At 43.9% G+C, this 24,309-nt stretch overlaps 1 protein-coding gene and 1 non-coding gene across 4 annotated transcripts in view; both read left to right on the forward strand.

Moving 5' to 3' along the window:
* Positions 1-24,309, forward strand: part of PHF20 (PHD finger protein 20) — a 186,820-nt gene that overhangs the window by 114,642 nt on the left and 47,869 nt on the right. For 2 of the 3 annotated variants that reach the window (XM_015149104.3, XM_077951705.1), the window contains one exon: positions 16,251-16,529. The exons of the other annotated variant lie outside the window; for it this stretch is intronic. In XM_015149104.3, coding sequence (XP_015004590.1) covers positions 16,251-16,529 — 279 coding nt within the window. The remainder of the gene's footprint in view (positions 1-16,250; positions 16,530-24,309) is intronic. 3 annotated transcript variants of the gene reach the window in all.
* On the forward strand, positions 4,242-4,384 carry LOC114670719 (U4 spliceosomal RNA). The gene has a single exon (XR_003720409.2). It is a non-coding gene; the product is annotated as a U4 spliceosomal RNA (small nuclear RNA).

Genomic DNA, 24,309 nt, shown 5'->3' on the forward strand with positions numbered 1-24,309 from the left:
AAGGAGTGACTTAGCTAGATTGGCACACTTCCTAATGGTCGGTATTGTAGAGGTTGGTAAAATTAAATTAAATTTTTGTTTGAGACAGGATCTCACTCTGTCATCCAGGCTGGAATGCAGTGGCACTGTCACGGCTCACTGCAGTCTTGACTTCCAGAACTTCAGTGATCCTCCCACTGTTCAGCCTCCTGAATCATTCTGACCACAGGCACTTTCCATCACTCCTGGCTAATTTTTGTATTTTTTGTAGAGACAGGGTTTTGCCATTTTGCCCAGGCTGGTCTCGAACTCCTGAGCTCAAGCAATCCACTTGCCTCGGCTTCCCAAAGCGCTGAAATTACAGGTGTGAGCCAGTGTACCTTGGCCCAGAGTCTGTAACTGTTGTTTTCCTGCTGAGTGCCTAATTCCATCTGATAAGATGCTGGGTGCTATATAAATCAAGTGAAATGAACAGAGTCCCTGCCTTTAGGGGCATTGCACAGTATGTGATGCAAACTTCTGCTCTCGGGGCACTCATTAAAGCAGTGTGTACACTCAGAGTAAGAGACTTAGCAGGGTGGCTAGGTTTGGAGGGTAGTGTGTGGTACAAGTGATGTCAGTACTCCAGGACTGGATGGTGCCTTTTGAATTCTTTGAGTTGTGGAAAATGTCTTGATCTGGAAACTGAATGGTGTTTCTGGTGTTTCTTTTGGAACATAGGTTTAGTGGTGTGAGTACAGAATGATCCAGAAAGATTGCTGGGGGAACGGGAGGTTGTTGAGAACTCATTCACCAGGAATGTATTACGTAAGTAAGTAGGAAATAGGGCGGGACCATGACCATCTTCAGAAGCATCCAGCCAGGCCCCTGGAAGCTGGGATGCTGCGTTAGTCACTCGTTAGTGATTGCTGTCCTGAGCTGGTGCCACAGTCTTGCGTTTTTAAACTGAGATGGAGTCACAATCTGATAAATTGGTGTGAAGGAGGCTCGTGGGCAGCAGGAGGAGGAGGAGCTGGGAGGGCAACACATCTAGTCCAGAGCTAACTGTTCCAACCTAATTCTGGCATTTGGGGCAGCTCTGCCACCTTGTGGAATGAGTGCTCAGTGATTTTTGTGGGGGCTGAGTGCATACATCTGCATTCCAGGGGCTAGCCTTGAAATGTTCACCAGGACTATATGTGGGTGTGGTTCCTTTCCTTCCACTTAGGTATTTATGGCTTCAAAGTATTCTTCCTATGTAATAGATGCATATTTTTTCCTGAATATTTATTTTAGGAAGTTTTTATTTTGAAATAATTTAGATTTATACACCTATGTAGTGTGGGTTAAAAAAATGACAAAAAATAATTTCAGATTTATAAAAAAGTTGCAAAAATAGCAAAAAGATTTCCCTTATACCTTTCCCTATGTTGGAAAATATAGATTCCCCAATTGCTAGCAATTTACCATGTTAGCTTTATTATTCTCTCCCAGATTTTATTTTATTTTATTTTTTGAGATGGAGTCTTACTCAGTTGCCCAAGCTAGAGTACAGTGGCGAGATCTTGGCTCACTGCAACCTCCGCCTCCTGGGTTCAAGCAATTCTCCTGTCTCCGCCTCCCGAGTAGCTGGAATTACAGGCACACGCCACCATGCCTGGCTAATTTTTTTTGTATTTTTAGTAGAGATGGAGTTTCACCATGTTGGTCAAGCTGGTCTTGAACTCCTGACCTCAAGTGATCTACCCACCTTGGCCTCCCAAAGTGCTGGGATTACAGGCGTGAGCTACTGTGCCCAGCCCGCTCCCAGATTTTTTAATGTAGTTTTTTGAATTGTTTGAAAATAAATTGCCGACCTTTAGCTCTGAATATTTCAGTGTGTAGTTCCTGAAAACAAGGACGTTCTCTTTCGTTCACACAATATAATCAAAATCAAGACCTTTTAAAAACTTTGCCATTTGTTCTAATAATGTTCTTTGTGGCAAAAATGGGGTGAATTTTTTTTATTTCTGGTCAAGATCCAATCCAGGAACACATGTTGAATTCAGCTGTCATATTTCTTTTGTCTCCTTTAATCTGAAACAGACCTTCTGTCTTCTACTTTTTTTTTTACTGGAGTGAGAGACAGGGGAATAAGCTTTTTTTTTTTTTTTTTTTTTTTTTTAATGACCTTCACATTACATTTCTGAAGAATATGATGTCCCTCAATTTGGGTTTTTCTGATGTATCCTCATAATTTGATTTGGGTTATTCACTTTTCACAGAATTACCACATAAGTGATGTGTCCTTTTCAGGTGCATTCTATCAGGAAGCATATGAAAACCTCTTTGTTCCATTTACTGGTGACATTAACTTTTGTCACTTACCTAAGGTAGTATCTACCAGCTTTTTCTACTATAAGGCTGTTATTACCCCTATATAATGAATACATTTCTTGTGAGAGAAACTTTGAGACTATGTAAATATCTTATTTCTTCATCAAACTTTCACCCATTATTTTAGCATCTACTGGTATTGTTTTCCTGAAACCGTTTTTACTGTGATGGCTGTCAAATGGCGATATCCAACTTTCATCATTCCTTCAACAGGTATTAGTTTATATTCTGTCTTAGGGGGCTGTATCTCCCTTCTTTCCTTCCTTTCCTTATTTGTTTATCCGCATGGGCTCATGGATTCTTATGTCGTTCTATGGGTTGTACTCTGTTTCTATCATTATTTTAATGCCAAAAAAATTATAATCTTGAGATCATATCAGTAAATACTTTTTTTTTTTTTTTTTTTTTTTTTTTTGAGACAGAGTCTCACTCTGTTGTCCAGGCTGGAGTGCAGTGATGAGATCTCTGCTCACTGCAACTTCTGCCTCCTGGGTTCAAGAGATTCTCCTGCCTCAGCCTCCCGAGTAGCTGGGATTACGGGTGCCCGCTACCACACCCAGTTGTTTTTTTTTTTTTTTGTAGCGTTAGTAGACACTGATCCAGGCCGGTCTCAAACTGTTGACCTCAAGTGATCCACCCGCCTCACCCTCCCAAAGTGTTGGGATTACAGGTGTGAGCCACTGTGCCTGGTCTCAGCTAATCCTTTGATTGCTTTTTGATGCTTCAAGCTGAAAAAGTTATTCCTTCACAGACATGAACAATATTTTATTCATTATGTTATGTTAACTATATATCAAAAAGGTATCAAACTCCTGGGCCACGTGATGTCATTGCTGACAAGAATACCAACTGTGTTGGGCCTTGGTCCTGAGGGAACACATGACAATGAGGAATGACTCTTTTCCCCTGGCTGGAGAAGTGACAAATAACAGGATCCAGGAGCAGATGTTAAGTGCTGATGATGAGGTACAGCAGATAGTCATTTGTGGCAGGAGTTGATGGCGTGTGGTCCCTGAGAGCCAGGGCCATCTGGATGTCTTCCTGTTTGTGGAGTGAGCTGGGTCTGGATGGAAGTTAAAACTTGGCTGAGCCAGGGAGGAATGGCAGGAAGAGGGCACAGGCCAAACAGGGGTGTGAACTGCGAGAGCATGAAGCAGTTGTTGGAGTAGGAGCTGAGGCCTCCTTGTGGTTGAGTGGGAGGTACGTTTGGAAGCAAGATGCTGCTTGGGGTGACTTGGGCCTTGAGTGCCAGACTGAGCATTGCCTGCCAGACTGAATATCACCATCATCGTAATCTAATCATAGTCATCCAGTTGTGAGGTCATCTGATACTGGCAATGGGCATACAAAATATTAAATAGGATATTTATTTCTAAGCCAAGTTTCACAAAACAATTTATAAACTTTTTTTAGTATAAACATAGTGTATGCTTACTATAAAAGGAAAAGTATATAACTATTCAAGTATATATAGATCCCACTCTATATTATCTGTTGCTGTGTGACAGTAATACCACAAATATAGTAGCTGAAACAACACATTTGTTTTCTCACAGTTTCTGTGGGTGAGGAGTTCAAGCATAGCTTAGCCAGGTCCTCTGCAAACTTATAATCCAAGGGTTGGCTCGGGCTGTATTCTTATCTGAGCACTCTACTGGGGAGGGTTCCAGGCTTACCTGATGGTTGGTGGCATTCAATCCTCGTAGACTGTCAGACTGAGGGCCTTGGTTTTTGCTGGTGCACTCAGTTCCTTGCCTCATGTAGAGTAGCTCACAACGTAGCAGCTTGTTTCACTAAGACAGCGAGGAAGAGTGTTTCCTAGTAAGACAGACACTGTAGTCTTACCTAATACAATCATAAAAGTGACATACTGCCTCCTTTGCCATATTCTGTTAGAGACAGGTTACAGCTTTGCCCAGTGGCAGTATCCTAGCTAATGAGGTTTATCCGAGGTGTGATTATTAAAATAATTGAAAACTTTTCCCAATACACTGCAGTGACAACTTGCAGCATAGGTTGGCAATGGTAATTTTTGACATCTCTATGGAGACTGAATTAAAATAATAAAAAAAAAAAAGAAGTTATAGGTTCGGCCCACACTCAAGAAGAAGAGATTATATCGGGGCATGAATACCAGAAGGCAGGGATCATTAAGAAACATTTTAGGGTTTAACTCCATACCCTCCCTCGAAAATAGATAACGAAAACACTGCTTAGGGTTACCTTTTTTTTTTTTTGAGACAGAGTTTCGCTCTTGTTGCCCAGGCTAGAGTGCAATGGCACGATCTCGACTTACCGCAACCTCCGCCTCCCGGGTTCAAGCAAATCTCCTGCCTCTATCTCCTGAGTAGCTGGGATTACAGGCTTGCACCACCACGCCTGGCTAATTTTGTATTTTTTAGTAGAGATGGGGTTTCTCCATGTTGGTCAGGCTGGTCTCCAACTCCCAACCTCAGGTGATCCACCTACCTTGACCTCCCAAAGTGTTGGGATTACAAGCATGAGCCACCACGCCTGGCCTAGGGTTACCATTATTAAAAGCAAAATTTGTGGACCATTTTTCTCTGCACATACCAAAGTATAGTAGTAATTTAGGAGCAACAAGAGCAAAGGATGACTCTTGAGATTTTGAGCCTGGATGCCCAGGAGAGAGCTCTGTGCTTTTTCTTGATTCCTCCAAACAATAATTTGTTAAACAGGAGGGAGAGGACAGAGCATGTAAATGATGATGCCAGTAACTACTTGGAAATAGTGATTTTCATACTGCTTTTAAAAGAGGAATAAATTGGTTTCAGTAGATGACCTTACCCCAAGAGTAATTGAGTTCTCCCTCACTTTTGAACCAGAACCTTTGAGGATTTAATTTACAATATTTTCTTCTGGGCATGGTGACTTATGCCTGTAATCCCAGCACTCTGGGAGGCTGAGGCAGGAGGATCACTACTTGAGCCAAAGAGTTGGAGATCAGCCCTAGGCAACATAGGGAGACCCTCATTGCTCTTTTTTTTTTTTTAATAATAATTTACATGTCTTCTGCCCTCTGTCTTTGAGTAACTGCTCCCATGTTAACAAGAACCATATTAATACGCTAAGAGTGGATGATGTCACTTAGCTGGCGTCACCAACTCCTGCCATGTATATTCTAAATGAACTATCCTCCCATAGGGGAATACACACCTGGGTGTGTAGACTCTGCCCCAGCAGGCCCATTTGACAACCAGTGGCTCTCTTAGTTTCTTTTTTCTGTTTGTTTTTTTGAAATGGAGTCTCACTGTGTCACCTGGGCTGGAGTGCCCTGGCACAATCTCGGCTCACTACAACCTCTGCCTCTGGGCTCGAGCGATTCTCCTGCCTCAGCCTCCCGAGTAGCTGGGATTATAGGTGCACACCACTATGCCCAGCTAACTTTTGTATTTTTAGTAGAGACGGGGTTTCGCCATGTTAGCCAGGCTAGTCTCAAACTCCTGACCTCGTGATCTGCCCATCTCGTCCTTCCAAAGTGCGGAGATTATAGGCGTGAGCCACCATGCCCGGCCCTATACATAATTTTCTATTTTGCTGATAATATTTTGAGTTTTATTTTTTATTTTGAGAGAATCTCATTCTGTCACCCAGGCTGGAGTGCTGTGGCACCATCTCAGCTCACGGCAACCTCCACCTCCTGGGTTTAAGCAATTTTTGTGCCTCAGCCTCCTGAGTAGGTGGGACAACAGACACGCACCACCACGCCCGGATAAATTTTTGGATTTTTAGTAGAGACAGAGTTTCACCATGTTGGCCAGGCTGGTCTTCAACTCCTGACCTCAAGTGATCTGCCCGCCTCAGCCTCCTAGACTGCTGAAATTACACGCATGAGCCACTGTGCTTGGCCATATTTTGAGTTTTATTCACATAGTTATACCACACATATTCTGTTTCTTAATTTTTAAAATTTATTATTATTTTTTAATTATTTTTGAGACAGAGTCTCACTCTTTTGCTTAGGCTGTAGTCTCAGTGGTGCAATCTCGGCTCACTGCAACCTCCATCCCCAGGTTCAAGTGATTCTCCCACCTCAGCTTCCTGAGTAGCTGGGACTACAAGCATGCACCACCATGCCTGGCTAATTTTTGTATTTTTTGGTAGAGACAGGGTTTCCTCATGTTGTCCAGGCTGGTCTTGAACTCCTGACCTCAAGTGATCCACCCACCTTGGCCTCCCAAAGTGCTGGGATTACAGGCATGAACCACCCCCCCCAGCACTATTTATTTATTTTTTGAGACAGGTTCTGTCTCATGCTGTTGCCCAAGCTGGAGTGCAGTGGTGGGATCACGGCTTACTGCAGCATTGACCTTCTGGGTTCAGTCTATCCTCCTGCCTCAGTCTCCTGAGTAGCCGAGACTATGGGTACGTGCCACCACACCCAGCTACTTTTTGTATTTTTTTGTAGAGATGAGGGTCTCACTATGTTTTTCAGGCTGGTCTTGAACTCCTGGGCTCAAGTTATCCACCCACCTTGGCCTCCCAAAGTGCTGGAATTACAGGTGTGAGCCATTATGCCTGGTCTATTTTAAAATGTAGAATATTTTTGCTGAATGCATAATTTCAATGTTCCTATTGTGATTTTGTTAATTACCACTAATCCTTCATTGTTTGATTAATAAAGTAGGGCAATTAGATGTTAGAATTTTGCAGATTATACCAGTGACACATGGCCCCTTGGCTAGGATTATGCATAACTTATGATTGTTTTGAGCAAAGAACTGTGAGGTCAGTGACAACAATAATGACAAGTAATATTCAAGTAACCTCTTGCTGTTAATACTGGCTTTTGTGGCCAGGCACGGTGGCTCACGCCTTGTAATCCCAACACTTCGGGAAGCTGAAGTGGCGGATCACCTGAGGTCAGGAGTTCAAGACCAGCCTGGCCAAAAGGGTGAAACCCTGTCTCTACTAAAAATACAAAATAGGCTGGGCGCAGTGGCTCAAGCCTGTAATCCCAGCACTTTGGGAGGCCGAGTCGGGTGGATCACAAGGTCAGGAGATTGAGACCATCCTGCCTAACACGGTGAAACCCTGTCTCTATTAAAAAATACAAGAAACTAGCCGGGCGAGGTGGCGGGCGCCTGTAGTTCCAGCTACTCGGGAGGCTGAGGCAGGAGCATGGCGTGAACCCGGGAGGTGGAGCTTGCAGTGAGCTGAGATCCGGCCACTGCACTCCAGCCTGGGCGACAGAGCAAGACTCCATCTCAAAAAAAATAAATAAATAAAAATAAAAAATAATTAGCTGGGCATGGTGGCACACGCCTCTAATCGTAGCTACTCGGGAGGCTGAGGTTGGAGTATTGCTTGAACCCTGGAGGTGGAGGTTGCAGTGACCCAAGATTGCTCCACTGCACTTCAGCCTGGTTGACAGAGTGAGACTCTGTCTCAAAAACAAAACAAACAAACAACAGCAAAACAAAACTGGGTTTTGTCTTTAACTGCCTCATGGAAACATATAGGAGACTTGTGAAATAAGTATTCTTATTCCCATTTAACAATGAGGAAACAGTCTTGGAGAGGCTAGCTCCCATGTTTGATGTGACAGTACACTAATATAAGTAAGAGAAGTAAAGAATGCAACACATTGTAGGCCGGGCACAGTGGCTCATGCTTGTAATCCCAGCACTTTGGGAGGCCAAGGTGGGTGGATCACCTGCAGTCAGGAATTTGAGACCAGCCTGTCCTAAATGATGAAACCTGGTCTGTACTAAAAATACAAAAATTAGCCGGGTGTGATGGCGGACACCTGTAATCCCAGCTACTTGGGAGGCTGAGGCAGAAGAATCGCTTGAACCCAGGAGGCGGAGGTTGCAGTGAGCTGAGATCAGGCCACTGCACTCCAGCCTGGGCGACAGAGAGAGACTCCGTGTCCAAAAAAAAAAAAAAAAAAAAAAAAAAAAAAAAGCAGCACATTGGGTATTTCAATATTTTAGAAAAAGGAATGAACAAAACCAACTGTTATACAAATAGAAAGGGAAGGACTACAGGATCCATAAAGTACTTACAGGAAATCTTCAAGGCAGGACAGAATCTTTTCTGCGGAGAGACCGGGGTGAAGGCATTGTGCAAGGAGGTGGTATTTGAAGGATGAGCAAGACTTGGTTTGCAAGTGGGAACAACATGCCAAATAGAGGGAACCACATGGTCTAGACTGGCTGAACTGGCAGCCTTTATTGTGCATACAGAGGGCTCCTTTTGGCTGTAGTGTGCAAAACTTAGGATAAGGTTGTGAAGTCTGGAAAATAGATTTTTCATATCTCTAAAAATTTGGGTTCAAAAGTAAAATAGTCCACTTTGCAAAACCTTCATGAGAAAGGGATGATTGCTTAAGTCTTGGTGTTTATGTGTCTTTTTTATTGTTCTATTTTTTAATATTTATTTATTTACTGTTTGAGACAGAGTTTGTCACTTTGTTGCCCAGACTGGAGTGCAATGGTGCAATCTCAGCTCACTGCAACCTCCGCCTACCAGGTTCAAGCGATTCTCCTGCCTCGGCCTCCCAGGTAGCTGGGACTACAGGCATGCACCACCATGCCCAGCTGATTTTTTTTTTTTTTTTAATATTTTTAGTAGAGATGGGGTTTCACCATGTTGGCCAGGCTGGTCTCGAATTCCCGATCTCAAATGATCCGCCCACCTCAGCCTCCCAAAGTGCTGGGATTATAGGCGTGAGTCACCAGGCCTGGCCAATTTTGTATTTTTAGTAGAGACGGGGTTTTACCATGTTGGCCAGGCTGGTCTCGAACTCCTGACCTCAGGTGATCCACCTGCCTCAGCCTCCCGAAGCGTTGGGATTACAGGCATGAGTCACCACATCTGGCCTTTTTTGTTGTATTATACTTTAACATATCCTAAACATTTTCTCATCATTAAAAAGTTAGCATAAACATTTTATTCATATATAATATTTTTATCTACTTTTTTTCTTTAGAGCTCTATTTCTGGAAGAATCTACTTTTTGATTTGTGGTTCTGAAATTATAGCAAATTGTGTAATTTATCAGATTTTGTCACAGGCTATAATACATAACTGAGTCATACCCTATTTGCAGCTTTTCTCACTCTAATGCTTGTGTTGATTGTTTTTTCCAGCAGTGCAGGGTAGATTATCAACTGGCTTATAATCAGAAGAGCTTGCTTGTATCACAGTGAGTTATACTTCACTGATTTCACTGGGAAATCTTACTTCCTGAGCTTCCATGGTTAAAGATTTGTAATGCTCAAATCTTCTTTTGATGTTTATTCCATCAGAGAAAAAGCAGCAACTACTTTGTCTTAGTGTTGCCAAATTGAAAAGAGCCTTTGGTTTGGCCAGGGTCTTTGTGATGGTGCCACCTGGCAGTGTCTTCCCTCCTGAGGAGCATCCCTGCTCACCTGAGCCTCTCTGATCCTAATACTGCCTGTCAGATGCAGCTGGTCCACCCGAGTGCCAAGCTTGCGCTCCTTTGGAGTTTCAGCTGTACTAACTTTTGCTTAGCTGTGAGGAATCAAGGATTTTGCTTTTGCTGGGGGAGGAGTTTTTATCCTGTAAACTGAACTTGCTTCCTTTGAAGGGTTTACTGGATTGGCAGATTATTAGTCCAGTCATATCTATCTTTCAACATAGTTTGGCCATGTCTTTTTTTTTTTTTTTTTTTTTTTGAGATGGAGTTTCGCTCTTGTCACCCAAGCTGGAGATCAATGGTGTGATCTCGCCTCACTGCAACCTCCGCCTCCTGGGTTCAAGCAATTCTCCTGCCTCAGCCTCCCAGGTAGCTGGGATTACAGGCATGCACCACCACACCTAGCTAATTTTTGTATTTTTAGTAGAGACGGGGTTTTGCCATATTGGCCAGGTTTGTCTTGAACTCTTGACCTCAATTGATTTACCCACCTTGGTCTCCCAAAGTGCGGGGATTACAGGCGTGAGCCACCATTCCTGGCCAGTCATGTCTTTTTCTTTTTTCCTTTTGTTTTCTGACAGAGTTTGGCTCTTGTTGCCCAGGCTGCAGTGCAATGGTGTCATCGCAGCTCATTGCAACCTCCGCCTAGCAGGTTCAAGCGATTCTCCTGCCTCAGCCCCCCGAGTAGCTGGGATTACAGGCACCTGCCACCACGCCCGGCTAATTTTTTGTATTTTTAATAGAGATGGGGTTTCACCATGTTGGCCAGGCTGGTCTTGAACTCCTGACCTCAGGTGATCTGCCTGCCTTGGCCTCCCAAAATGCTGGGATTACAGGCATGAGCCACCGTGCCCCACCAACATGTACTGTTATTTACGTTTTAAAAAGATAAAACAATGTTCAGTATTTTGGTGGAACAAGCTTGGTACTATCCTGCATTATATAAAGTGAGTATTAAAAATGAAAATCTTTAGGTGTCATAGTAAAAGATGTCCCAAAAGGTGGAGATAATAATCCTACTGATATGTGAATAGTCATACTAGGAACCTTATAGTTGGTTTTGAATTTCACACTTTTCAGGAGGACGTAGACAAAATGAAATTCTTACAGGGTGATATGTGTTCCAGCCAGGGCATATGAAGACTGGTTGAAGAAATGTTTCACACTTGGTTGATAATTATAATAGCTGTCTCCAGCCATGTTCCAGAAATAACATAAGCCTGCTTATGATATATTTTATTTTATTTATTTATTTATTTATTTTTGAGACGGAGTCTCGCGCTGTGTCACCCAGGCTGGAGTGCAGTGGCGCGATCTCGGCTCACTGCAAGCTCCGCCTCCCAGGTTCACGCCATTCTCCTGCCTCAGCCTCCGAGTAGCTGGGACTATAGGCGCCCGCCACCTCGCCCGGCTAGTTTTTTGTATTTTTAGTAGAGACGGGGTTTCACCATGTTAGCCAGGATGGTCTCGATCTCCTGACCTCGTGATCCACCCGCCTCAGCCTCCCAAAGTGCTGGGATTACAGGCTTGAGCCACCGCGCCCGGCCTGATATATTTTATATTTGAAATGATAATGGCTTCCATGTGTTGATCACCTACTTTGTGCCAAGTACATACATTATCCATAACCTTTTCTCCAACTCTTTGAAATAGGTTGTATTCTTCCCTGAAGAATCTGGATAATTAGACTAGCTTGCACAGCTAATTTATGCTGCTAATGAAAGGTAGACCTGGGATTTAACGTTGTGCTTTTTGTATTATACCATACTGACTCTGGCAGGAGCATGCAGTGAGGTTGTGGGTGGTGGGCACTTCCCCTCTTCTGCTTATGATTAGGTTAATTCCTGAAATTTAAAATGACATTGAATAGTCATAGTAGACAGTATTAATTGAACACTTATTATGTGCCGTACACCTTTCTAGGCTCTTTGCATGTATTATTTAATTCTCACAACTCAGCGAAGTTGTTACCATTATCGTCTCCATCCTGCACATGAGGAAATTGAGTCTAGGGGTGTAGGTGGAAGAACTTGGGTTTGAAATAGGCTGTCCAGCTGCAGAACCCACACTTAGCCCCTGTGCTGTTTGCTTTATGTAGATGACCATTGTGTGTACACACGAGTGCAAAGTTTTTGTTTTTGTTTTTGAGACGGAGTCTTGCTCTTGTCACCCAGGCTGGAGTGCAATGGTACGATCTCGGCTCACTGCAGTCTCCACCTCCGGGTTCAGGTGAGTCTCCTGCCTCGATCTCCTGAGTAGCTGGGTCTACAGGGGTGCACCACCATGCCCAGCTAATTTTTCTTTTCTTTTTTTTTTTTTTGAGACAAAGTCTCACTCTGTTGCCCAGGCTGGGGTACAGTGGCGTGATCTTGACCCACTGCAACCTCTGCCTCCTGGGTTCAAGCAATTCTTCCACCTCAGCCTCCCAAGTAGCTGGGACTACAGGCACGTGCCACCATGCCTGGCTAATTTTTATCATTTTAGTAGAGACGGGGTTTTACCATGTTGGCCAGGCTGGTCTTGAACTCCTGACCGCAAGTGATCTGCCTGCCTCAGCCTCCCAAAGTGCTGGAATTATAGTTGTGAGCCGCTGCACAGGGTTCCAGCCTTAGTCTTTTGTGACGTGCAAAATGGCAAGTTTATATGATTTAACCTAATATAGATCAAGAGAAGGATATTCCAAACAAACTATTTTTTGTTTTAGGAAAGAATTGGATGTATTAAAGGTTTGTGTTTTGAGCTTCTCCACTGACATACTTTTCCTGTCCAATTATTTGTCTGAGAAGTGTGTATTCTATTTCACATTGTGTCACTTTTGCTTCTCCTTTTTATTTTATTTTTTTGAGACAGAGTTTCGCTCTTGTTGCCCAAGCCAGAATGCAATGGCGTGATCTCAGCTACTGCAACCTTTGCCTCCGGGTTCAAGCAATTCTCCTGCCTCAGCCTCCCGAGTTGCTGGGATTATAGACACACACCACCACGCCCAGCTAATTTTTTGTATTTTTAGTAGAAATGGGGTTTCACCATGTTAGCCAGGCTGGTCTGGAACTCCTGACCTCATATGATCCGCCTGCCTTGGTCTCCCAACGCTCTAGGATTATAGGCGTGAGCCACTGTGCCTGGCCAACTTTTTCTTCTCTTACCTGCAACTAACTGATCTGGCGTCTTTTATATCTCTTGTTATAGGTACAAAGTGATTTTAAGGTATTCTGCTTTGGGATGTATGTGTATAGGTTTTTGTTGGTTTAAATTGGCTCTATAATAGCATCCTTCAGACCACCAAACCTAATTTTGAAATGTAGAGTATAATTTAGATCAAATTTAAGAATTTTAAAATTACTTCTGATTATGGGATGACACTTGAAAAAATAATCATAATACTTACCAAGGGTTTAACAGGCTACCTGCTTCCAGTGGAAATTGTGTGACTTTGTTTAAGAAAAATTTGATTAACTCGAGAAAGGTCCATTCATTGCACATTGAATTCCTAATTTTTAAAAAAAGGTCCACTTGATATATTCTTGGGTGACCAAATCTGTAGCATAGGAGTGACTTAAGGTGACTGTTTTCGTTGGTGGGAAGACATTCTAAAGGGAGTCCTCAAGAAACTGCATTTCTAACACACAAGAGGTTCTTGTGGCCTGTGGGTGGTGACTCACACCTGTAATTCCAGCACTCTGGGAGGCCAAGGCGGGTGGATCACTTGAAGTCAGGCGTTCAAGACCAGCCTGGACCAGTCTCTACTAAAGCAACGAACAAAACAAAACAAAAAAAGATGGACATGGTGGTGGGCGACTGTAATCCCAGCTACTTGGGAGGCTGAGGCTGGAGAATCACTTGAACTGGGGAGGTGGAGGTTGCAGTGAGCTGAGATCTCACCATTGCACTCCAGCCTGGGAGACAAGAGCAAGATTCCGTCTCAAGGAAAAAAAAAAAAAAAAAAAAAGTCCTTGTGATGGGTTTAGGTTTTGTCATTGGTGCCTGACCGACTATTGCCTTCTGCTTATTTGTTTTTTAGGGTCATGCTTTTATTGTCGCTTTGAAATTGATCATTGAGTCCTATGAGTCCTCCTTATGCCTTCTACCTCCATTTAGTTAGCTGGTTTTTCTTGTAGTCTCTGGGTCCTTTTTGTTGTTGTTTCTTTTGCATTTATTATTATTATTGTTATTTTATTTATTCATTTTTGACACAGGGTCTTGCTTTGTTGCCTAGGCTGAAGTGCAGTGGTGCAGTCATGGCTCACTGCAGCCTGAACCTGCTGGGCTCAAGGGATCCTCCCACCTGAGCCTCCTGGGTAGCTGGGACTATAGGCACATGCATCATGCCTGGCTAATAAAAAAAAATATTTTTTTTGTAGAGATGGGGTCTTGCTGAGTTGCCTACACTGATCTTGAGGATCCTGGCCTCAAGTGATCCTCTTGCCTTGGCCTCATTTATTGTTATTTTTAATTGATATGTAATAATTTTACATATTCATGTGGTACAGTGATATTTCCTTACATGTATACAATGTATAATGATTAAATCAGGATAATTAGCAAATCCATTACCTTGAACATTTATTTCTTTGTGTTCAGAACATTCAAAATCTGCTTTTCTAGCTATTTGAAGATATATAATAAATTATTATTAACTATAGTCACCCTATAGTGCTGTAGAATACTAGAACTTATTTGTCCTATTCTGGATCCTTTTTTTTTTTTTTTTTTTTTTTTGAGGCAGAGTCTTGCTCTGTCGCCCAGACTCGAGTGCAGTGGTATGATTTCGGCTCACTGCAAACTCTGCCTCCCGGGTTCACGCCATTCTCCTGCCTCAGCCTCCCGGGTAGCTGGGACTACAGGCGCCTACCACCATGCCCAGCTAATTTTTTTTGTATTTTTAGTAGAGACGGTGTTTCACCATGTTAGCCAGGATGGTCTTGATCTCCTGACCTTGTGATCCACCCGCCTTGGCCTCCCAAAGTGCTGGGATTACAGGCATGAGCCACCACGCCCGGCCTTTCTTTTTTTTTTTTTTTTTTTTGAAACAGAGTCTTGCTCTGTCACCCAAGCTGTAGTGCGGTGGTGTGATCTTGGCTCACTGCAACCTCCGCCTCCCAGATTCAAGCAATTCTTCTGCCTCAGCCTCCCGAGTAGCTGGGATTACAAGCATGTGCCACCATACCTAGCTAATTTTTGTATTTTTAGTAGAGATGGGGTTTCGCCATGTTGTCCAGGCTGGTCTCGAACTCGTGACCTCAGGTGATCCACCCACCTCGGCCTCCCAAAGTGCTGGGATTACAGGTGTGAACCACTGCACCTGGCCAATTCTGGATCCTTTTGATCAGACAAAGTATGTCATAAAACAAAGTACGTGTTGAAATCTCAAAGACTCAGTACTAAAACCTTTGTAACTGTTACATTTCCCTTGCACAAAAACTGGCGTAAAATCTCTTAGGTTTCACAGAGAGATACTGAGGAATATTCCCTATTTCCGTCCACAAGGATGGGTACCAGGATGGTAGTGAATGTAAGTCTGGTCCAACTCGTAAGTACCAGCTTGAGATCCTTGATTTTTAAAATTTTTATTTTATTTTATTATTATTATTATTATTATTAGAGACAGAGTCTGGCTCTGTTGCCCAGGGTGGCATGATCTCAGCTCACTGCAACTTCTGCCTTTGGGTTCAAGTGATTATCATGCCTCAGCCTCCCGAATAGCTGGAATTACAGGTGTGCTCCACGATGCCTGGCTAATTTTTTTGTTCGTTTGTTTTTTGTATGAGTCAAAGTCTTGCTCTTGTCTCCCAGGCTGGAGTGCAATGGCATGATCTTGACTCAATGCAGCCTCCGCCTCCCAGATTCAAACAATTCTCCTGCCTCAGCCTCCCAAGTGGCTGGGATTATAGGCACCTGCCACCATGCCTGGCTAATTTTTGTATTTTTAGTAGAGACGGGGTTTCACCATATTGGCCAGGCTGGTCTTGAACTCCTGACCTCAGGTGATCCACCTCCCTTGGCCTCCCAAAGTGCTGGGATTACAGGTGTGAGCCACCATGCCCAGCCCATTTTTTTGTATTTTTAATAAAGATGGGGTTTCACCATGTTGGTCAGGCTGGTCATGAACTCCTGCTCTCGAGTGATCCACCTGCCTTGGCCTCTCAAAGTGCTAGGATTACAAGTGTGAGCCGCTCTGCCTGGCCTGAGATCCTTGATATTTTGTTTTGTTTTGTTTTATTTTGTTTTTTAAGGATTTTTCCTTGAAGTATGTGAAACCCTGAAAACTTGTATGACTGTTGAAAATAAACATGTTGATTTCTTCTTCCTAAAGATGAATCACAGTTGAGTCTTATTTGACCTGAAGTTGTTTTCATTCTCTCTAAACAGTAATTTGAGGAGGTAATGGCAGTCTGATGTCTCAGGCTACATATGCACGCTAGTCTTTCACCTTCAGTTGTCATGTGTTAGTGCATGTTTTGTAATAACTGGGATAAATACAAGGAACCTTTGCTTTTGTTTTTATTTTTTTCAGTAACAAATACTTTTAAGAAAACAGATGATTTTGTGTCATCTAATGCACCAGCTGTCGACCTAGACCATAAGTTTAGATGCAAGGTTGTGGACTGTTTAAAATTTTTCCGCAAAGCGAAACTGTTGCACTATCACATGAAGTATTTCCATGGAATGGAGAAGTCACTGGAGCCAGAGGAGAGCCCGGGAAAGAGGCATGTCCAAACCAGGGGCCCTTCAGCTTCAGACAAGCCCAGCCAGGAGACCCTGACCAGGAAGCGGGTCTCTGCCAGTTCCCCAAGTAAGTATCTTCATTCTTCATTGTGTCATGGATGGCTCGGTTGCTTGGCCACAGTGCTTGTGTTTTCTGACACACAATGCAGGCATTAGGTTTGTCTGTTCCAGTTGAATCCCACAGGATTGAACATACTAAGTGATCCTCCGGGCTGCACCATGGAGCTGTGGCCTTCCTGCAGGCCACAGTTGCTTAGCCTCTGAAGGCCTTGCTGCTTCCAGTATAAGTGGGGACAGTCAAGCAAAGGGACCTCATTCAGAAGCCAGCAGGAGAACTCGTGCTCAGAGCAGCATGGGTGCCATCGTGCCACTCTCCCAAACCTGTGTGTTTGCCTTGCCAGCAGTACAAAAGAGCACGATAACCAAAAGGTGATATGTGATTCTACTGCTGGGTCCAAATGTGAATCCTGTTTCATCTTAAGTGCAACTGAAGATATTTATAATAGCACTGTTTATTTTGCATAGAAACCATAATAGTAGTAGTAGAGGTTACCATAAAATCTCATTTTATAACTTATTACAGAGAACCTTTTAGGAAATGTCTTATCTAAAGCTTACAGAAATTGAAAAATTACATGTTTCCAGGGGAATTTCAGAAGAATTAATGGATTTCCAATAAATTCTATAATCTTCCCAGCTTTTTACTTGCTATTGTAATATCGCTACCTACTTCTTGGCTTAAAGGTTTTCTATTAAAACATGTAGGTATTAAATGGTGTATGGAACTCCTAGGACATCTGACAGTGTTCCCAGTAGAGTATACAATCAGGTTTCAGGATGGGCAGAGCCATGCAGACTAAGGTGAACTCTGACCCTCTGAGGGGTCAGCCTTCATTTATGCTGTCAAGACTTTGAATGTGCTGTATTATCCATTAGAAATATAATGCGAGGCCAAGCACAGTGTCTCATGCCTGTAATTCCAGTACTTTGAGAGGCCAAGGCAGGGGATCACCTGAGGTCAGGAGTTCGAGACCAGCCATACTAACATGGTGAAACCCTGTCTCTACTAAAAATACAAAAAAATTAGCTGGGCTTGGTGGTGCATGCCTGTAATCCCAGCTACTCTGGAGGTTGAGGCAGCAGAATTGCTTGAAGCTGGGAGGGAAAGGTTGCAGTGAACCAACATTGTGCCACTGCACTCCAGCCTGGGCGACTGAGTGAGACTCCATCTCAAAACAACAACCAAATAAGCTAGCATAAACTGATACAGATTATATGGTTTTGCTTATATAAAGTTCAAAAATGAGTGAGAACTAATTTATGGTATTTGAGGTCAGAACAGTCGTTACCTTTGGGAGGAGGTAGATAGGACTGGAAACTGGGCAGGAGGGAGACTTCTAGGGCTCCGGAAATGTTCTGTTTCCTGATCCGCATGGTGACTATACGGTGACTTTCATATTTCATTTATGAAAAAGTATTGATTTATATGTTTATTTGTGTGTACTTTTCTGTGTATGTTTTATGCTTCAATAAAAAGCATACTTAGGCAGGCATGGTGTTTCCTTTTATCTGTTTGTTTCCTTTTATCTGACTTACCTCCAAATTAATCTTCTTTTCAGTCCCATGGCACTAATCCAGGTTTCCCCTCTTGCCTTGGTTGTTGTGGTCATTTCTTAATCAGTTTCCCCCCATCATTCTTTACTCACTGTGGTTATCCATCATTTTGCCGTCAGATTGATCTTTGAAAGTAGAAACCTGATTATATCACTCTCTTGCTAAATAATGTGTAAGGACAGGATGATGCTTCTGAAAGCATAAGTTTTGGAGCTGGACACAAGGGTTGTGAATCCCATCTGTTCCCTCAGTCACTGTAGGACTCTCTTCAGGTCTTCAGACCTCACTCTCTCTTTCTGAGTGTAAACCTGAGTTCTTGTAATTAGTTTATAAGCTAATCTTTTTCATGAGCCTATTTCAAGGCCTGGTATGGGGAAGTGGATTTCCTTCTCCTTGCTTTCCATAATTTCATCCTTCTCATCCAGCCATATGTGGCTGAGGTGGGTGCATTTGTGTGAGCTCTCTAGCTGGATTCTGAGTGCTGTTGGGGAGGAATTATGTTGAGTCATCTTGAGTCACTGTAGTATCCCATGGGCTCTGCAGCACGTGGAAACAACCAGCACTGAAGGCTGGAGATTATGTTGAGTAAATGGAGATCATTGAGGTGTCAGGAGCCAGTAGAAATAGCAGGCACTGGATATCTTAATGGAGTGACATCTGGGCAGGATGAGGGTACAACACTGGAAGTAGGGTGCAGCCTACCCCAGACAGCACAAAGCTACCAGAGTCAGATTGTTTTAAAGACTAAGGCTTGACAGGCAAGAGGCCACTGAGGGACCCAGGGAAGTCCTGCTTGCCTGACCATCATGATGTGTGCTGTCTGTGCTAGGACATAGTACCCCTCCCTCTCCCTGTTCATGGTAATTGTCTGAGGAGGGAGTTTGCCCAGCATAATGTACCTCGGTGTGGGGCAGGTATTCCTGGCCAGATGCTGATCCACCACCTGGCTTTGGGATTCTTGGTTAACTGTACTTGCATGACTTGGTTTATGTTGAGTAATATGTGTCAGCTCACCTGAGTTTGAATACAGGCTCTACCACTTGCTTGCTCCAGGACCTTGGGCAGAGAACTTGCTAAACTTCAATTTTCCCATCTGTGAAATAGAGATAATAGTACTACCTACCTCATAACTTTGTTACAGTAAATGACCCAAGGGGAAATGCTTTGTAAAATGTCTGGCCTGTAGTAAACTCTGAATATATAGTCTTTCTTTATCTCAGTGAAAGCATTTACCCAGGTAGTCAGAGATCTGAGTTCTGAACTCAGCCAACTACTGATGAGCTACGAAACCAATAGACAAGACATTGCCATTTTTGTATAATTAAGAAGCCTGAGTGATTGATTTTCTTTTATTTTGTCTTTCTTTTTTTTTTTTTTTTTTTTTGAGTGATTGATTTTCTACTTTCATGTCTCACTCTTGGATATCATGCATTATACTGACCTGGGATTTTAATCTCCTTAATACTGAAGGATCCTTTTCAATGAGATTTGGAAATTTCTTGGTGAACTGGAGATTTTTGTTTACCAGTTTAAAAAAATAAGGCCTGCTTGGCCGGGCGCGGTGGCTCAAGCCTATAATCCCAGCACACTTTGGGAGGCCGAGACGGGCAGATCACGAGGTCAGGAGATCGAGACCATCCTGGCTAACACGGTGAAACCCCGTCTCTACTAAAAATTACAAAAAACTAGCCGGGCAAGGTGGCGGGCGCCTGTAGTCCCAGCTACTCGGGAGGCTGAGGCAGGAGAATGGCGTGAACCCGGGAGGCGGAGCTTGCAGTGAGCTGAGATCTGGCCACTGCACTCCAGCCTCGGTGACAGAGTGAGACTCCGTCTCAAAAATAAATAAATAAATAAATAAAAATAAGGCCTGCTGTATACTCACTAAACTAGTAGGGGTGGACAATTATAAAATGCTTTAAGGGAAACGAGAGTCTTTTAAATCCCTATGCTTTAACTTATTGCCAAAAGGTTTTTTAAATCTTTATGTTTTAATTTGTTTAAAGTGTTTCTTTGTAAAATTGATCAATTTGGTGGCAGAATGTGCCGCACAGACCACTCACCCACTGTCTGATCATTTCTGTACCCTCTCAGTGAGGGCACAGCCTGATCATTTTTGTACCCTCTCAGTGAGGGCAGGATTTGTGCAGCCAGGAAGGAATGTACCCCCACCCACATGTCAGGTGGACACAGCCTCCTAGACAACATGGCGATTACCCAAATGTATCTCCCTTGCCTCATTGCTGATACGTTTAGCAGTTACCAGATCGAAGGAACTAGACCATCCATCTTGCTGTGACCTAGATGGAAAATTTAAAGCCTAGCCACCAGCCCTGACTGTGCCACTAACCAGCAAGAGCCTCGGTATTATCATATGTGGATGGGGCTCAGTAGACATGTGCAGCCTTTATCACGTAGCTGGCTATCAGTGAGAGTGAACATAGCAGTGTATGCTGAAGATTCTGTAGTGTGGCTGCCTCATTCTGCCCCAGCTCTCCAGAAGGCACCCCTCTTCCAGGCATTACCCCTTACCTTTCTCCCATCAAAGCCTTGCCCCAGTTTATCAGAGTTTTACTGGATACTTGACTAATCTGATAACCAAAAATTTGAAAGAACAGAACCAACTTAATAGTATCCTTGTTTCACCTCAGGCTTCTGAGAAAGCCCTTATCTCTAGGGTGGAATTTCAGACAGTGTGGGGAGTTTAGTTGGGGAGACGTTTCAGAGTGAGACTCTGATACCAGGCAACCTATGTTTTAGTTTACAGGCAGTGTGAACTTGACATTCTGCCTAAGTGAAAAACAGAATATTATAGGATTTGTGCTGCGTGTTGATAGTAACTGTAAAAAAGTACCCCCTTTATGCTGAAGGCTCTGATTTTTTTTTTTTTTTTTTTTTTGAGACAGAATCTCACTGTGTTGCCCAACCTGGAGTGCAGTGGCGTGATCTTGGCTCACTGCAACCTCCGCCTTCGGGGTTCATGCAATTCTCCTGCCTCAGCCTCCCAAGTAGCTGGGATTACAGGCATGCACCACCACACCCAGCTAATTTTTGTATTTTTAGTACAGATGGGGTTTTGCCATATTATACAGTCTGGTCTTGAACTCTGGGCCTCAAGTGGTCCCAAACTTGGGTTCTAATGGATTTCTCTGATGGAGATTCCTGGGGTTTCTAGCAGAACCATTGGGACTCCAAAGTACCCTGCAGAAATTTCTTGGTTTTGGACTCCTCAATTTCTGGGCCAGTAAGTTTGAGCAGAAGTAGTAGTTTTGGTCTGAGAGCCCGTAGACTGATCTTAGTAGCAACCTGCCACTGTTCCCTTTGTGATCTCAGGCAGGTCTCTTCACAGATCTGATCTCCTCATTTCTTTTCTTTCTTTCTTTCTTTTTTTTTTTTTTCGCTCTTGTTGCCCAGGCTGGAGTGCAATAGTGCGATCTTGGCTCACTGCAACCTCCGCCTCCCGGGTTCAAGTGATTCTCCTGCCTCAGCCTCCCGAGTAGCCAGGATTACAGGCATGCAACACCATGCCTGGCTAATTTTGTGTTTTTAGTAGAGACGGGGTTTCTCCATGTTGGTCAGGCTGGTCTCGAACCCCCAACCTCAGGTGATCTGCCCGCCTTGGCCTCCCCAAGTGCTGGGATTGCAGGCGTGAGCCACTGTGCCTGGCTGATCTCCTCATTTCTAAAGTGATGATATAGAATTAGGTGTGCATGAGACCAGGCCCTTTCATGTGGGGAGAAAAGCTCATAAACAACGTGAGAAGGCTAAGTTCTGTGTTAGGAACATGTAAAGTGCTGTGGGAATACAGATTCAGATTTTGCCTGTAGGGTAGGAGCTGGACTGTTGAGAGGAGAAAGACATTTGAGTTAGGCCTTGCTGTGAATTGAATTGTGTCCTGCCTTCCTCCCTAAAATTCATCTGTTGAAGTCCTGACCCTCAGTGTGATGGTATTTGGCAATAATTAAGTTTAAATGATGTCACGAGCGTGGAGCCTTCATGATGGGATTAAGGGAATAGAAAGCTCCCCCTAGCCCCCCATATGAAGATGCAGCAAGAAGACAGCTCTCTGCAAGCTGGGAAGAGGGGCCTCACTGGGAACCAAATAGGCTGGGACCTTGATCTTGTACTTTCCAGCCTCCAGAACTGTGAGAAAGAAATATCTGTTGTTTAAGCCACCCAGTCTGTAATGTTTTGTTATGACAGCTTGAGCAGACTAACCCATGCCTTGAGGAGTGAGGCTAGATAGGAGTTGGACTAGAAGCCGGGGAAGAGGAAAAGCATCCCTGTGCCAGGAATAGGCATAGCAAGAATTCAGAGGCATCAAGGGGAATAAACCAATCATCTGTCCCTAAGGTGTCCCTTCTGACACCAGCCTTCTGTAATCCTGTTACTCATATGGTTCTTCTGCTCTCAGCCAAGCCTTTAGTTGCAAAGTGAATTTAGAAGGTCAGTTTAGATTTGCTTTTCCAAATGAGGTTTCTTAGTATACCAGCATCACTTAATAAATTCTCTTCCAGGAGCCAGCTCAGGCTCCCTTGGGTTTCTTTCTGTGTAGGTGAGTTCAGTCCTGAATACAGGTTAGACTCAGAAAGAATTTTCTAGTGTCAAAGAGGGCCTCTCCTGTGCTTATTATTACTTATTGCTACATCTGTTTGGGTCATGTTCTCACCCTGGGTAAATCTCAGTTTTAGGCCAAAGTGAACCTTGGGGCACTGGAGTGGGTACCTCTTTGTTGCCATCCACAGCTTTTCTCATGGGACTACACTGGCCTTATCGCAGGAGCATGTCCTCCTCCCCTTAAACAAAGAGAGCAGTGTGAGCTTAATTAGAATATGGATTATGGTGCCATAACAGAGATAACAACATAGCTGGCTAAAACCAGAGAAATTTATTTTCCTCTCAGGATGAACTGCAAGTTACCTGTGGTGGCTCTGCTCAGGCTCTGAAGTTTCCTGGGCCTTGCTTTCTCCCCATTGTTCCACCAGGCCCCAGGTGCTGCTCTTCTTTGGGGTCTAAAATGGCTCCCCCTGCTTGCTTATCTTTCAGCTGCTGGGAAGGGAAAGTATGCTCCTTTCTTTTAAGGGCACAACCCAGAAGTGCCACACATCACTTCTTATATCCCATAGGCAGAACATCTGCCAGCCCTCTCTCAAGGGAACCTGGAACATGAACTCTTCCTATGGAAGAAGTGGAGAAATGGTGTTGGGGAGGGCGTTGCAACGTCTACCACATGAGCTAAGAAAAATGCAGGGCTTGAGGAGGGAGGGGTTATTGGAGGGCCGTCCTGGGTTGGTGTCTGGGTGGCACCCATGGTAAGGGACTAATAGGAGATGAGGTTGGGAAGGTAGACATGGTGAAATGACACTGGCAGGCCCTGAGTACCACTTCTCTGACAGGCAGAGAGAACCCCTCTAAGCCCATATCTGCTTCTGTTCTGCCCTTGAGCTGCCACCCCCTTATGCAGATCAGAACATGCTCTGGTCATTGCTTGTCCCAGCCTCGTGGCTGAGCTCTGCTCTGTGGTGTACAAGCAGTTACCTCATAGGTGGTGGTGATGTTATTCTTTTCCCTCCTGGAAGCAGCGGTCTGATGACCGTTGTCCATCTGCTCTCATAAGTCAGTGATTGGATGGAATACTCAAGAGTCAGCTGTATGGAGGAGCAAGAAGGCCTCTGGTATTTCTCCTGATGGACACCTGCAGCTTGGGGAGAGGACAAGTGGCCATCCTGGAGGAAAGCCTCGCCCTGCTTAGGCGACAAGCTGCTCTCCGATCCAGAGATGGCCAACCCAGTCAGGGCAGCCAGGAGGAAGCTGTACAGCCAGTACATGCTCTGTGGGTCATGGAACAATTGGTAAAGCTGTCCAGAGAGAGAGCTGACAGCAGACCAGTGACCAGCACTGCTTTCCAGGGAAAGAGTATTGCAAGCAAGATAGTAACAACTGACATTTGAGTACCTCGTGCTGGGCGCTGTTCCAAGTTCGTTACTTGTATTGTCTTATTTAGTCATCAGCACTAACCCCTGTGAGGTGGGTGCTGTTATGCCTAATTTATGCTGTTATTCCACTGTGGTCTGAGAGTATGGTTGATATGATTTCAATGACGTGAATTCATTGATACTTGGTTTATGGCCAAGCACGTGGTCAATTTTAGGTTATTTGCCATTTGCAGATGGGTGGAATGTATAGTTTGTCATTGCTGCATGGAGTACTCTGTAGATGTCTATTAGATTCAGTTG

Source organism: Macaca mulatta, chromosome 10 (genome assembly GCF_049350105.2).
Source record: "Macaca mulatta isolate MMU2019108-1 chromosome 10, T2T-MMU8v2.0, whole genome shotgun sequence".
In the NCBI taxonomy this organism is placed as follows: Eukaryota; Metazoa; Chordata; class Mammalia; order Primates; family Cercopithecidae; genus Macaca; species Macaca mulatta.